Here is a 16,279-nt window from a genome sequence, read left to right as displayed (position 1 = left end):
TTCACCTGGAAGAGGTGTTTGGGGCCCTGGACAGTGGGAAGAGGGGAGGTATAAGGGCATATGTTGCATCTCCTGTGCTTGCACGGGAAGGTGCCGGGCGAAGGGGAAGGGGTGGTGGGGGTGATTGAGGAGTGGATCAGGGTGTCGAGGAGGGAGCAGTCCCTTCGGAATGCTGAAAGGGGAGGTGAGGGGAAGATGTGTTTGGTGGTGGGATCACGCTGGAGGTGGTGGAAATGGCAGAGAATGATCTCTTGAATGTGGAGGCTGGTGGGGTGAAAGGTGAGGACAAGGGGAACCCTATCATGGTTCCGGGAGGGAGGGGAAGAGGTGAGGGCAGAAGTGTGGACACGGTCAAGGGCCTTGTCAACCACAGTAGAGGGGAATCCTCGGTTGAGGAAAAAGGAAGACATGTTGGAAGCACTGGTATGGATGGTGGCATCGTCAGAGCAGATGTGGCGGAGACGGGGAAACTGGGAGAATGGAATAGAGTCCTTACAGGAAGCGGGGTGGGAGGAAGTGTAGTCCAGGTAGCTGTGGGAGTCAATGGGCTTGTAGTGAATGTTTGTCAATAACCTAGCCCAAGAGATGGAGACAGAGAAGCCGAGGAAGGGAAGAGTCAGAGATGGACCATGTGAAGGTGAGGGAAGGGTGGAAATTGGAAGCAAAGTGAATGAAATTTTCTAGTTCAGGGCGAGAGCAGGAAACTGCACCGGTACAGCCATCAATGTACTGGAAAAAGAGGTGAGGGAGGGGACCTGAGTAGGACTGGAACAAAAAATGTTCCATATATCCCACGAAAAGGCAGGCATAGCTAGGGCCCATACGGGTTCCTATAGCAACACCTTTGATTTGGAGGAAGTGAGTGGCGTTAAAGGAGAAGTTATCCAATGTGAGAACAAGTTCAGCCAGGCGGAGGAGGGTGGTGGTGGATGGGGACTGGTTGGGCCTCTGTTCAGGGAAGAAGCGGAGCGCCCTCAGGCCATCCGGGTGGGGGATGGAGGTGTAGAGGGATTGTACGTCCATAGTGAAAAGGAGGCGGTTGGGGCCAGGAAACTGGAAACTGTTTAAGTGGCGGAGGGCGTCGGAAGAATCGCTGATGTAGGTGGGAAGAGACTGGACAAGGGGAGAAAAAATAGAGTTGAGATAGGAAGAAATAAGTTCCGTGGGGCAAGAACAGGCTGAAACAATGGGTCTACCAGGGCAGTCCTGTTTGTAGATCTTGGGAAGGAGATAGAAGTGGGCTGTGCGGGGTTGGGGAACTATGAGGTTGGCGGCCGTGGGGGGAAGATCTCCAGAGGAGATGAGGTCTGTGATAGTCTTGGAAATGGTGGCTTGATGTTTGGTAGTGGGGTCATGGTTCAGGCGGAGGTAGGAGGAGGTGTCGGAGAGTTGGCGTTCAGCTTCTGCTAGGTAGAGGTCGGTTCGCCAAACAACACCAGCACCACCCTTATCAGCAGGTTTAATGACAATGTTGGGATTGGATCTGAGAGAATGGAGTGCTGCACGTTCAGAGGGAGGTATTAAGTGTTCATAGAGATTTAGGTGTCCTAGTACAAGAAACACAGAGTTAGCATGCAGGTACAGCAAGCAATTAGGAAGGCAAATGACATATTGGCCTTTCTTGCAAGGGGATTGGAGTACAAGAGTAAGGCAGTCTTGCTACAATTGTACAGGGCTCTGGTGAAACCACATGTGGAGTACAATGCATGGTGTTGGTCTCCTTATTTAAGGAAGGATATACTTGCCTTAGAGATGGTGCAATGGAGGTTCACTAGATTGCTTCCTGGGATGAGAGGGTTGTCCTATGAGGAGAGATTGAGTAGATTGTGCCTATGCTGTCTGGAGTTTAGAAGAATGAGAGGTGATCCCAATGATACATATAAGATTCTGAGGGGGATTGACAAGAAAAATGCTGAGAAATTGTTTCCCCTGGCTGGAGAGTCTAGAACTAGGGGGCATAGTCTCAGGATAAGGGGTCGGCCTTTTAAGACTGAGATGAGGAGGAATTTCTTCACTCGGAGGGTTGTGAATCTTTGGAATTCTCTACTCCAAAGTGCTGTGAATGCTCAGTTGTTGAGTATATTCAAGGCTGAGATAGATTGATTTTTGGACTCCGGATGAATCAAGGGATATGGGGATAGGGCAGGAAAGTGGAGTTGAGGTCGAAGATCGGCATTGATCTTATTGAATGGTGGAGCAGGCTCGAGAGGCCGAATGGCCGACTCCTGCTCCTAATTCTTATGTTCTTCCTAATTCTTATGTTCAAGTCCATTTATTAGGTGTAACTGATTGATTGGAAAATCTAAGCCATTATGGAGCTCAAACCTCCTGGTATTTATCTTGTGTTAACCTCAAGCTGCATAAAAAAAAATTTAGGGTAGCTATATCCAAAATTCAAAGAAAGAAAAGCCGTGAATACTGGAAATCTGAAATGTAAACAGAAAACACTAGAAAGAAAATATCTAGCAGGTCGCACTGCATCTGCTAGCGAAAGGTAGAAGTTTTGTATGGTACTTTTCATCAGAACGAAGGTCTCTGATGCAAAGTAGGGTCTGGAGCTTTCTGCTTCATTCTGGGCTGCCATCCATAGATTGAAATCTGTGACCTACTCGGGAAGAAAGTTCAGTACAGTTCAGACCTGTCCTGGGAATAGAGATTCTAGATTCTACTGACATTCCTGAATTTACAGTTTCGCATGTGGGACAAAGTTTTGGAATTTGTGTAAAAGGGTGGAATGGTGTTTTTCTACTTTTTCAACTATTCAAATAGAAAGGGGAGAAATTGGGGAACATCCAACACACTTAAAACAGAATAAAAGCAAAATCTGAAATAGTTACCTGGGGAAAATTGAGAGAGGGTATCGTGGAATATATTTTCTAGATACTGAGACTAACCAGATGGACTGCAATGGTCCTGTACATTTCTGTATTTTCCATTGAAGGTAGGAATGAGAGACCCTCTCTTAAAATAATTGGCCCATAATTTGCGGCCCCTACGGGCACGTATGAGGTGCGTAAGCGACAGTAAAGGCCGCGCAAGTTCCGGGTTTTTGCGCGTGATGTGCATGCACGAAAACCTGGAACTTGCGATCTGTCAAGAATTTTCTTGGCAGATCCAACACATCCCCGGGAAAAGGGCATCCGCGGGCGGAGAGTTGGGTTATTTGCCCAACTCCTGCCCAGCGAATGCCCGTGAAATTCTTCTGCCTAGTAAAAGCCTAGTAATAAGGCCTGCTTTTACCAGCGTAAGAGTTTAAAAAAACATAAGAATATATTTTTTTCAATCCTTTATACGTTAGAAAACCTGTAAAATAAGGTATGGTTATTTTTAGCCCCTTTAAAAGATTTTAATTTATTTTTCAAAAAATTTAATTTTTGTTTTAAATATTTAATTAAATTGCATTTTAATTTTTAAATATGTAAAAAAAATATTTATTTGATGCGTAGATGTATTTTTTGGGGTTTTCCCATTCATGCTTATGGGAATTCCCTACTTTTATTGGTTGGAGACTGGCCCACGTGATCCCAGGGAGGCTTGCGAACCGCATGCGCCCACGGGATATGTGGGCCGGTACCCAGAGAGGCCCAGGACAGCAAATTTACGTACCTCCAAGACCACCAGATACGTGGGCATTTTATTTGTGGATTGGAGTCATTTCTCCGTGGGAAGCCTCCGAACTCAAATTCAGGGCCTTTGTTTCTTGGGAAAATGCCATTTTGTCTCCAGTGTAGTAATCAAGTAGAAGAGTCATGCAGTAAAATATCTATTCATCCATTGCCTTTTCCAGACCGGTGCAGTACGAGGTGTTTTTATTGAGTTTAGGATTAAGGAATGCAGGGGAAAGAAAAAGAACTTCACTCTACATCTAATACACAATCACTGTGTTAAAGTGTTTGATGCTGATACAGGATGAAGAAAGTGGAAATGTGTTTGCATTTGTCAGTATTTATACATTTATCATTGTATTAAGCACAACAAACACCACAGTGCAAAAAGCATAAGAGGGTTTGGATGCAGTCAATCCTACTTCATGTGTATTGTAGCAAAATCTAATTCAGAAAAAGGCTCTTTTTGTAGACACAGTTTTGCTTAGATTAAGGGGGGAAAATTGAGTCGTGCCCCCTTTGGGGAGCTAACTTCGCGGGGGCGCTACTTTTAATGCCCCTGAAAAATTAGCGCCCCCGCAGCTGAAATACATCGGTAGCGCCCCAAGAGGGAAACAGGGTGCTACTGGAAGTGTCCCGCCTCCCTCTTGGGGCGCTGCGAGGGAATATCGTAAAGCAACCAAATTTTTCCCCTTAAATATTTAGTTGATTAGTGAAAAAGAGGTGATGCATTGGCTTAAGAAGAAGTATCAGATTTGTACTGAAAGCTGAAAATAAGGGCATGAATTACAAAAAAAATGGAAGCTCGGTGACCTATTTAGTCAGGGGAGCTGATTATTTGGGATTAACCTTCCAGTTTAAAGTATTTATGCTGCGAAAAACAAGTTACTTGTATCATGTGTCTTGATGTTACTATATGTAAAATAAATAAATTATCAGTAGGCTGAAACCACTTTCACTGAGGTTCTGTATTTGAAAAGCAGAAATGTTAATTTAAAACTATTAAGTTATTGAAAGCAACTATATATTTATTTAATGTCAGATAATGGACCAAGATTCCCTTGTATGATAAACCAGGATTAGTAAATTGTAATTTTTGAATGTTCTAAATATTGTAAATTTTTTGCATGTTCCAGTTCTGTATTTAAAATGATTGTCACAATGTTTTGTATTCCTTTTCCTCAATATTAATATTTCCTCATTTGTAATAGACTTTGATTTTATTTTGTTTCATTAATAGGGATTCTTGATCCTCGAAGAAATTAAAAAACCCAGTGAGGATGTACACAGCAGTGAAAATGATTATTCAGTTCACGTACAAAATCTCACATGCTGTTGGGACAAGGTAAAATTAATATATAATGTGCAAGTATTTCCTGCAATCAAATCAGCTTGGAAATTTGACATTTTCCTTGAAAGTAACTTATTTTATTAAGAAACTGTCTCAAAAATTCTTTCTTCTACCCTAAAATGTAATGGGGGAGAAATTCATTATAGCCCCATTTGGGGCGCTAACTTTTAAAAGTTGAAAAATTTAGCGGCAGGTGCGAATGCTTTCCAACTTTAAAAAAATTCAGTTTTGCGCTCCAGGAGCGCAACAGGTGGCAGGTGGGGCAGTAGGTGTGCAGCGCTGCCACGTTGGAAGGACCATCGCTGCAGGCTCTGCAAGGGCAAACATTACCTGGTCCCCGACAGAAGCCGTGATCCTGCCTGATCAGCCCGATGCACTGCAGCAGGGTGCCGGGCTGATCGATCGCTGGATAAGAAAAATTAAGAAAAAAAATAATTTCACAATTTTTTTCCACTTACCTCGGCCATCTCGCCTTTAAGTATTGTCCCCGAAGCGCTCGGCCTCCTGATGAACACCTCCTGCAGCTGCCGGTGTCTTTGCCCAGCGATGCTGTAGGGGGTGGAACCGAAGTTCGGGTCCGGGGCAAAGCACACGGCGATGACGTCACGATCTCCGGGTGAAGGCCATACCGCCACCGCAAACCTCCCGCCAGATATAGTGGGAGCCGATCTTCTCGCCGCGCCCGGTCGGTAAGTGATTAGTGCCTCATTATCGCTCCCGGAGGCGAAAACGGTAGGTGCAAAGGTACCCAATTTCTCCCCCGCAGTGTTTAATATTGACCACTCCCCCTCAAGTGAGAGACATTTGTATTTACATTGAGCTGACAGCTGTGCAAGATTAGCAAGTTCTGACGAAGGGTCACAGACCTGAACCATTGACTCTGTTTCTCTCTCCACGGATGCTTCCTGACCTGCTGAGTGTTTCCAGCATTTTCTGTTCTTTCAGATTTCCAGCATCCACAGTATTTTGCTATTGTATACTGTTGTCCTTGCTCCCAGTAAAGATCTCCAGCTTGTGGCATCAGTTTAGCTATTAGGGAGAAGAAAAGGCTAGAAGTAGAACCAGTACAATAATTAAAGATGGTATCTCCTATCTACATTTTTTCTGTATTTTCTTATGTCCTGGCCAATATTTATCCCTCAATCAACATCACAAAAAGAAACCGATTATCTGGTCATTATCATGTTACTGTTTGTGGGAGCTTACTGTGTGCAAATTCGCTGCTGCGTTTCCTACATTACAACAGTGACTCCACTTAAAAAGTACTTCATTAGCTGTAAAGCGCTTTGGGACTTGTGAAAGGCGCTATATAAATGCAAGTCTTTCCTTTTTTCTCCTACTTCCTTAAAGGACTTAACTCTTGCTGGGTGTGGGTCTGTGGCTGCTGGAAGCCCTCCGGTTGCTTATTCAAGCGATCAGTCTGCTTGCATTAGCCTAGAGTCTGTACCCTGGACAGTGAATGCCGGCAGGCTACTATGAGACATGGGGAAATCTCCTACCTAGTGACCGAGAGACTATTATGTACCCAACCAGTAGCAAAGTTTTCAAGGGCCTGTAATCAATCTGAGGCACTGACTGACTTGAACAGAAAGGTACAGAAGAATCTGGGCTGAATGTAGGTTGCTCCTTTTAGTCATGTCACCATATTTATCACGGGTCTATGCGGAATCTTTGGATACAGTAAATAGATTTGAAATTCCACGGCATTTTTAAAAATCACACAATCATAATCACTACAAATGGCGACTTCGGCCATACCTGCGAAAGACCGTCACCTTGACATTCCACCTCAACACCCATCAAGTAAACCAAGTTTTGAAAGTCTCCTTTTGTGGCACAGAGGTAAACCATGCCAAAAATCCCTCCTATTTAGGAGTCACGCTTGATTGCACCCTGTCGTATAGGCAGCATCTCCCAGAACCTTGGGAAGAAACTAAAGAGTAGGGTCAACTTGATCCAGAAACTCGCTGGATCCACATGGGGAGCAGACGCTCAAACTCTCTGTACGGCAGCACTCGCCCTGGTGTACTCTACAGCGACATGGCTCTCCAGTCCGCATGTGAAATCCGTTGATGCCCAGCTGAATCCTACTATGAGAATTAGCACTGGTACGCTTTTATCAACACCAACACCTTGGCTGCCTGTGCTTGCAAAAAAAGCACGACCATACCTATGCTGCGAATATGCAGTCTCCGGAGAATACAACCAGCAAAGACATGCTAATCCAGGCCGACTTGAACAACCTACCACCAACCCGTCTCAAATCTAGAAGGCCATTTTGGACTGTCACCAAGCCCTTCAGAGATCTCCCCTCAGCCTTGATGACCAATGGCGAAGTGCTTGGAAGAACTTTGACATTCGGAATGGATTCCTTATAATAACCTGAATGATCAAACTTTCCTCGCAAACAGTGGACAACCATAAACCACCTCAGAACCGGTCATGGTAGATGCTGCCACCTTCTCCATAGGTGGAAGATTAAAGCATTCCCACCATGCGACTGTGGAGCTCCTAATCAGACCCTGGAGCACATCATTGAGCATTGCCCTCAGAGGAAATTCGCAGGCAGCCTACAAGATATCCACGCTGTTACACCGGAAGCTTTGGCCTGGATATCTGACTTAGATATTGACATTTGATTTGCTTTGCTACTGCCGTACGAAAGAACAAGAAGAATTAATTTCTAACTCATTCTCATTAAAGGGACTATATTGAACTGCACTGCCTTTTTAAATTTCAGAAAGGGAGCCTGTACATTGGTATTGGCACACTTGCCAATCACCCCATGTCACCCTGTATTATGTTTCAGAACATGGTGGCATAGTGGTTAGCACTGTTGCCTCACAGCGCCAGGGACCCGGGTTCGAATCCGGCCTCGGGTGACTGTCTGTGTGGAGTTTGCACATTCTCCCCGCGTTTGCGTGGGTTTCCTCCGGGTGCTCCGGTTTCCTCCCACAGTCCAAAGATGTGCGGGTTAGGTTGATTGGCTATGATAAATTGACCCTTAGTGTTAGGGGGATTAAATACGTGGGGTTACGGGGATAGGGTGGGATATGTGTTGGTGTAGGGGTTACGGGGATCGGGTGGGATATGTGTCGGTGCAGACTCGATGGGCCGAAATGGCCTCTATCTGCACTGTGGGGTTTCTGTTCTGTTCTGTTCTGTACTGGCTGCAGCCACAGTAGAAGTAGGGCGAGATCAGGCGGGGGCTGGAGGAGGATCGGGGCCAGAGCATTGAGGGGTAGGAAGCATGGATCGGGGCCAGAGCACGCTGTTACACCGGAAGCTTTGGCCTGGATATCTGTGACTTGGATATTGACATTTGATTTGCCATATGAAAGAAGACAACTACAAATGATTCACATAAAAAGTATTAAAGCAAAATACTGTGGATGCTAGAAATCTGAAATAAAAACAGAAAATGCTGGAAGCATTCAGCAGGTCAGGCAACATCTATGGAGAGAGAAACAGAGTTAATATTTCAGGTTGATGATCTGTCATCGGAGCTGATAAATTATAGTTCTTACTCAAATTTTTACAAATCTTCGATGTAGTTATTTTTCATACCTAGGCATTGATTAACTTAAAATACAAGAATGCATGTTGATGTGTGTAGGGGCAAAGGGGGGGAAAAAGTGCCACAGCCACCTATCATCAAAATAAAATGTTATACATTTGAACTAAGGATGAGCGACAACTCCTTAGTTACTGCTATTGTTCATAGAAAAATGACATTTAAAAAAAATGTCAATTAAATAGAAAATAATTAGTGCAGTAAAATAATATTTACATTCTATAATTGGGACTTTTTTAGGGTTTTCATGGAAAACACAACAATTTTAGCTATTTAGCCATCTGATTATTTCAGAGGTGAGTCAGTGATTCAGCACCTCTTTTACTGTTTGTGAATCATGAATATAGTGAGATGTTTGAGACAACCAAGTTTACCAAAAGAAAGTTGTGAACATTTTTCTTGCAAGTATCAAATTGTAGTTTGATGTTGCAATAACAAGTAACCAGTTACACATTTTAGTAACCTTGATAACCATAGTAACAGGAATAGGCCATTCAGACCCTCAAGCCATTCAATTTGATCATGGCTGTTCTGAACCTCAACTCCTGTTACTCGCCTTTGTTTCATGTCCCTTGTTATTCTTCCTTAACAAAAATCTATCGATCTCCGTCTTAAAAATTTCAGTTGACGCAATATTCACAGCCTTTTGTTGGAGTGACTTCCAGATTTCCACCACTCTGTGGAAAAAATATTTCTGATTTCACTCCCAGTTCTAATTTTAAGATTTGCCCTCTTATTCTGAAATACCCCACCAAAGGAAATAGTTTCCCTATCTACCCTATCTAATCCCTTTATAATTTTAAACACTTTGATTAGATCACCCTTCAGCCTTCTAAACTCAAAGGAATACAAACCAAGTTTATGCAAACTGCCCTCATAAGTTAAGCCCTGGTATCATTTTGGTGAATCTGCACTGTACCTCTTCCAAGGTCAATACATGTATATTTTTACGAGGTTCAGTGCCCAAAACTGAACACTACTCCAGAAAGGGGTCTGGCCAAGGCCTCTGTATTTTTCTTAATTTTCATAATTTTCTTACTTTCGAATTCCAACCCTCTTGAGATAAAGGCGAACATTCCATTTGCCTTTTTGATTAATTTTGTACCTGTGCACAAGCTTTTAATTTGTGTTGACCTAGATCCTAGGGCTTTAACAGAGGTGGCTACAGAGATAGTGGATGCATTGGTTTTGGTCTTCCAGACTTCCCTCGAAGTCTAGAACGGTCCCTGTGGATTGGAAGGTAGAAAATGTAACCCCGCTATTCAAGAAAGGAGAGAGAGAGAAAACGGGGAACTATGGACCAGTTAGCCTGACATCAGTAGTAGGGAAAATGCTAGAATTTATTATTCGGGACGTGATAACGGGGCACTTAGAAATTCATATTATGATTGGGCAGATTCAACATGGATTTATGAAAGGGAAATTGTGTTTGACAATTCTAAGAGTTTTTTGAGGTTGTAACTAGCAGGGTAGATAAGGGGGAACCAGTGGATGTAGTGTATTTGGATTTTCAGAAAGCACTCGATAAGGTGCCACAGAGGAGGTTATTAGACAAAATTAGGGCTCATGGGGATGGGGTAATATGATTGAGGATTGGTGAATGGACAGAAAACAGAGAGTAAGAATAAATAGGTCATTTTCAGGTTGGCAGGCTGTAACTAGTGGGATACCGCAAGCATCAGTGTTTGGGCCTCAGCTATTTACAATCTGTATCAATGACTTAGATAAGGGGACTGAGTGTAATGTATCCAAGTTTGCTGACTATGCAAAACTAGGTGGAAAAGTAAGTTGTAAGGAGGATGCAAAGAGGCTGCAAAGGAATATAGACAGGTTAAGTGAGTGGCCAAGTACATGGCAGATGGACAATAATGCAGAGAAATCTGAGGTTATCCACTTTGGTAGGAAGAATCGAAAAGCAGAATATTTTTTAAATAGTGAGAGATTGGGAAATGTTGGTATTCAGGGATCTGGGTGTACCTTTTACACGAATCACTGAAAGTTAGCATGCAGGTACAGCAAGTAATTAGGAAAGCAAATGGTATGTTAGCCTTTATTACAAAAGTATAAGAGTAAATAAGTCTTACTGCAATTATATGGGACCTTGGTGAGACCACACCTGGAGTACTGTATACAGTCTTGGTCTCCTTACCTGAGGAAGGATATACTTGCCTTAGATAAAGTGCAACAAAGGTTCACCAGACTGGTTCCTGGGCTGGGGGGATTGTCCTATGAGGAGGGATTAAGGAGACTAGGCCTATATTCTCTAGAGTTTAGAAAAATGAGAGGTGATCTCATTGAAACATTCAAAATTCTTAATAGGACTTGACAGGATAGATGCTGGGAGGATGTTTCCCCTGGCTATGGTGTCTAGAACCAGAGGTCACAGTCTCCAAATAAGAGGTCGGCCATTTAGGACTGAGCTAAGGAGAAATTTCTTCACTCAGAGGGTTGTGAATCTTTGGAATTCTCTACCCCCAAGGGCTGTGGATGTTCAGTCGTTGAGTATATTCAAGACAGAGATCGATAGATTTTTGGATATTCTGGGAATCAAGGGATATGGGGATAGTGCGGGAAGGTGGAGTTGATGTAGAAGATCAACTTCTACATCAAGTTAGGAGCCATAAAAACCATGATCTTACTGAATGGCAGTGCAGGCTTGATGGGCCGAATGGCCTCCTCCTGCTCCTATTTCTTGTGTTCTAGATGAACAGCTACATTCCTTTGCTTCTCCAGAGATCCTAGTCTCTCACCATTATGAAAATATTTTGATTTTACTTTCAATGTATCTCAGCATTCTGTTTGCTTTTTTTTAAACAGCCTGGGAACATTGTGCTTATGATTGTATTGAAATAAAACAACACAATCTCTTTCCTCCTGTTCCATTACCTCAAGTACATTCCCATTTAGCATATAATCCACAACAACCTTCCCCCTGCCAAGTCACATAACTACATTTCATGCATTAAATTGCATCTGCCATTTCTCTACCCACTGCTTGAGCTGGTCAAGATCCTTTTGAATTTATGTAGATTGATATTCATCATTTGTCACTGCTCCCAATTTGGTATCATCTGCAAATTTGGATACCTTGGAACAATTCCTTCCTCAAAATCATTTATATTAAAAAAAAACTATAAACAACAGGAGCTCCAACACTGAACCTTGTGGCACTCCACTGGTAAGTAGCTGCCAACCAGATACCTGTCCATACATTGCTACTGGTTGTCTATCAACCAACCCGTTACCAATCCATTGTAATAGATTTCCATCCATCCCATGGGTTTGCATCTTATGTAAGACCCTATTATGTGAGAAAGTGACAAATACCTTCCTAAAAATCAGTTGGATAACATCCACTGCCTCCCCCTATCTCCTAGGTGTGTTATCTCCTCAAAGAAATCTAAGAAATGATTTAAACATGACCTTCCTTTCCTAAAATCATGCTGACTATCTCAGATTAGCTCATGCCCCTCAAAATGCTCCCTTGTATTATCACTAATAATACTTTAAAACACTTTCCCAACAGTGGTGTAAAGCTTCCGAGTCGATAATTTGATGGTTCATCCCTTACCCCTTTATTTGGAAGATGGGAGTCACATTTTCTAATACTCAGGGATTTGGCCTGAGCTCAGTGAACCCTTTAAAACAAAAATCCACAAAAGGACTTGCAATCGTTTGAGCCAATTCCTTCATAGTACAGGCATTCCTTTTCTTTGAATAAACACACTTTAATCAACTCTACCTAGGTACTTTACTCAGTACAGAGAACTTCTTAATTGCTTCAGTGACCTGTGGATGTGGGAAGCTGTATTTATTCAGGTAGTCATTTCCTGCCATGCTTTCTGCACATTGGCTACATTTCCTAACTGCTACTGCCCCATTTCTGAATGCAAATAGGACAGAAAAGAGACCAGTATCCAAAGCTGAGGTTGTAGAATCACAGCTTGTTCTGCCCCTGATACTAACTAATGCTTTGCAAATACATTGAATGTGGGCTACTAGATCATCACGTAACAACTCAGTAATGCCCTACATTATAGAGTATACATACTGATTTCATTGCGGACATCATGACATCTGTCAATGCAAAGGCTGGAATTTTGTTTACCTGGGTGGGTCCGGTGCGGGCGGTGAGCATGTCAGGTCCTGACCTAGCTGCTGGCTCCATCCCACTGATGAAAATGAACTTGCCTTAATGGGGCCTATTAAGCCTGGCCAGCGTGTTACCTGGCCCAATGAGATGGAGTGGGTCTGGTGACATCAGCCCTGATGCGTTTTGAGCCGGGACCTTTAAAGGGACCATGGCCACATTACATTTGAAGTTTCATCTAACGTAGTGCTGTCAGTGCACTACAGCATTGGAGTGCTGCAAACACTGACAATGACTGCACAGAGGCTTATGGAGGGAGTCGGAGCACGCAGAGAGGTCCTCTTCCCTTCCATTAGGCGGAAGAGAACTCTCCAGGAGACCAAAACAGCCTGGTTGCAGACTGCTGAGGAGGTCACAAGCAGGGATGTGTTCAGGAGTGCCTGGGTGCAGTGCCGCAAACGTTTCAATGATCTCATTAGATCAGGAAACATAATACAAAGCCACACTCAACTGCATCCTGCTGTGCCTCTCGTCATATCCCCATCACTCTGCCTTCCCTACCCTACTCCTGCACATCCTTACTCACACTAACATACCTTGTACCTCTACCCATCCCTCTATCTACATTATCACATCCCCATCTCACTAGCCACCCCTCACACTCACCCTCATCTTGGTGCAATCATACCAACTAACAACACACAAGGGTAGCCACTTGGGTGTTTTATCCGATGTTTATGTAAAGTTTCTGTTAATGTGGTATCAAACATTGAAACCTTTATTTTCAACACTTGGACAGGTTTGTGTGCACCTTTGGAAGTGGCTTAGTGAGTTGCAGTGAATGGTGAGACATAATGGTACCCCCGCAATGGTGGTGTGTGTGAAAGGAATGGCTTGGTCATTGTAGGGATGCTTTGTGGGGTGGTGCCACACCACCCAAAAAGTGCTGTGCAATTTGCAAGGAAAATTCGATAGAATACTAACTGGAGAAAGAAACTTCCTGGCTGCGAAATTCGAGGTTGTAACACAGTCGTTAAGGCTGGTTTTGTTGAAAAAGTGGCTCACGCCAATTTAGAAAACTGTAGCGACGCTGCATTTTCTTAAAGCAAGGCTGTCAATTTTGAAAGCAGTTTCTAGCCCTTAAAGCTGAACTGCCTTCTGCACATAAAAAATGGTAGAAGTGCTTCAGCACTAACACAAATGGCTCAACAGACCAGGGAAAGGGCACCCAGGGTCTCAGACACAGCAGTCGAGCTTTGTGCAGGAGGTCAACACTGGAATAGAGGTCCTCTACCCACAGGGAAGAAGTAGGCCCTCCAGAAAGAAGGATGTGGGACCAGATCGCCAAGGCCATCACTGCCAGCAGTGTCATCCCAGTACCTGGCTGCAGGTCCCAAAGAAGTTTCATGACATCAGACGAGTGAATGCATTATTAAAGAGCCGTCTCCTACCAACCCCATGAGCCCTAATCTTGTGTAATAACCTTTTTATGTGGCACCTTATCGAATGTCTTTTGGAAATCCAAATATACCACATCCACTGGTTCCCCTTTACCCTGCTAATTACATCCTCAAAAAACGCTAATAAATTTGTCAAACACGATTTCCCTTTCATAAAACCATGTTGACTCTGCCTAATCATGTTATGATTTTCTAAGTGACTTGATACCACTTCCTTAACAATGGATTCCAGCATTTTCCCGATGACTGATGTCAGGCTAACTGGCCTGTAGTTCCCTGTTTTTTCTCTCCCTCTCCCTTTCTTGAATAGCACTGTTACATTTGCGACCTTCCAATCCGCTGGGACCATTCTAGAATCTAGAGAATTTTGGAAGATCAATACCAATGCATCCACTATCTCTGCAGCCACCTCTTTCAGAACCCTAGGATATAGGGCGTCTGGTCCAGGGGATTTGTCAGCTTTTAGTCCCATTAGTTTCTCTAGTACTTTTTCTCAGTGTCAGCTATGGCTCAGTGGGTAGTACATTCACCTCTGAGTCAGAAGGTTGTGGGTTCAAGTCCCACTCCAAGGACGTGAGCACATAAATCTAGGCTGACACTCCAGTGCAGTGCTGAGGGAGCGCTGTACTGTCGGAGGTGCCGTCTTTCGGATGAAACTTTAAATCGAGGCCCCGTCTGCTCTCAGGTGGGCGTAAAAGATCGCAAGGCACTATTTCGAAGAAGAGCAGGGGAGTTAGGTGTCCTGGCCAATATTTATCCCTCAATCAACATTACAAAAACAGATTATCTGGCCATTATCACATCGCTGTTTGTAGGAGCTTGCTGTGTGCAAATTGGCTGCCGTGTTTCCTACATTACAACAGTGACTACATTCCAAAAGTACTTCATTGACTGTAAAGCGCTTTGAGACATCCAGTGGTCATGAAAGGAGCCATATAAATGCAAGTCTTTCTTATATTAGTTACGTTAATTTCCTCACCCTTGGTTCCCCACCATTTTTGGTATGCTTTTTGTGTCTTCTACTGTGAAGACAGATACAAATATTTGTTTAACATTTCTGCCATTTCTTTATTCTCCATAATAATTTATCCTGTCTCAGCCTCTAAGGGAGCAACGTTTACTTTTGCTACTCTTTTCCTTTTTACATACTTGTAGAAGCTCTTACAATCTGCTTTTATATTTCTTGCTCATTTTCTCTCATTCTATTTTTTCCCTTTTTATCCATTTTTTGGTCATCATTTGCTGGTTTCTGAAACTCTCCCAATCCTCAGGCTTACTATTATTCTTTGCAACATTATAAGCTTCTTCTTTCAATCTAATGCTATCCTTAACTTCTTTAGTTAGCCACGGTTGGATCACTTTCCCGTGGAGTTTTTGTTTCAATGGAGTGTATTTTTTTTGAGAATTATGAAATTTTTCTTTAAATGCTAGCCACTGCTTATCTACTGCCATACCTTTTAATCTATTTTTCCAATCTACCTTAGCCAGCTCAACCCTCATACCTACGTAATTGGCTTTGTTTAAGTTTAAGACTCTAGTTTCGGACTTGGACAAGTCACTCTCAAAATTAATGTGAAATTCTATCATATTATGATCACTCTGCCCCAGAGGATCCTTTACTATGAGATTGCTAATTAACCCTGTCCTATTACATAATACAAGATCTAAATAGCCTGTGCCCTGGTAAGTTCTTAAGGTCCTTCTTTGTTCAGTATTTGGATCCGTGCAATGTGTTTTTAGTTTCCCTATTTTCATTGATGCACATTTCTGTGTTCTGTATCTCCTTACAGCAAACTGGTTGCTATCTGTGGAGTTGATTTCCCCTCTTTCTGCCCTCCCAACCACCCCTACAATTACCTTTGCTCCATTCAGTGTAGCACTCTCACTGCTGAGTAAGAAGGTTGCAGGTTCTCATCTGACATTGCAGTGCAGTACTGAGGGAGTACTGCACTATCGGAAGAACTGTTTTTTGGATGGGACGTTAAATCAACGTCCCATCCTCCCTCTTAGTGGACATAAAAGGTCCGTAGCACTATACAAGGGAGTGCTCCCGTTGTCCTAGCCACCATTTATCCCTAATACCACTAAAAATGTACAGGAAACTTTGTGATATCCAGCACCGACGGGACCGAGCTGTTGCCGTCCCATCAAAACTGCCGGACAAACCAGCGCTAATGTTAAAACATACGGAAGCTTTTG

General features: G+C 43.2%; 1 protein-coding gene across 1 annotated transcript in view; it reads left to right on the top strand.

The window, feature by feature from the left end:
• Positions 1 to 16,279, top strand: part of abcc4 (ATP binding cassette subfamily C member 4 (PEL blood group)) — a 516,746-nt gene that overhangs the window by 147,204 nt on the left and 353,263 nt on the right. Inside the window, exon 9 of the mRNA XM_085999895.1 lies at positions 4,846 to 4,950. Within this exon, the coding sequence (XP_085856021.1) occupies positions 4,846 to 4,950 (105 nt within the window). The remainder of the gene's footprint in view (positions 1 to 4,845; positions 4,951 to 16,279) is intronic.

The sequence above is a fragment of the Somniosus microcephalus genome, chromosome 10 (assembly GCF_052327205.1).
Source record: "Somniosus microcephalus isolate GS21.2 chromosome 10, FLI_Smic_1.0, whole genome shotgun sequence".
NCBI classification, from domain to species: domain Eukaryota; kingdom Metazoa; phylum Chordata; class Chondrichthyes; order Squaliformes; family Somniosidae; genus Somniosus; species Somniosus microcephalus.
Note: the sequence above shows the minus strand (reverse complement) of the source record. Positions and strands in the feature narration are given on the sequence as shown.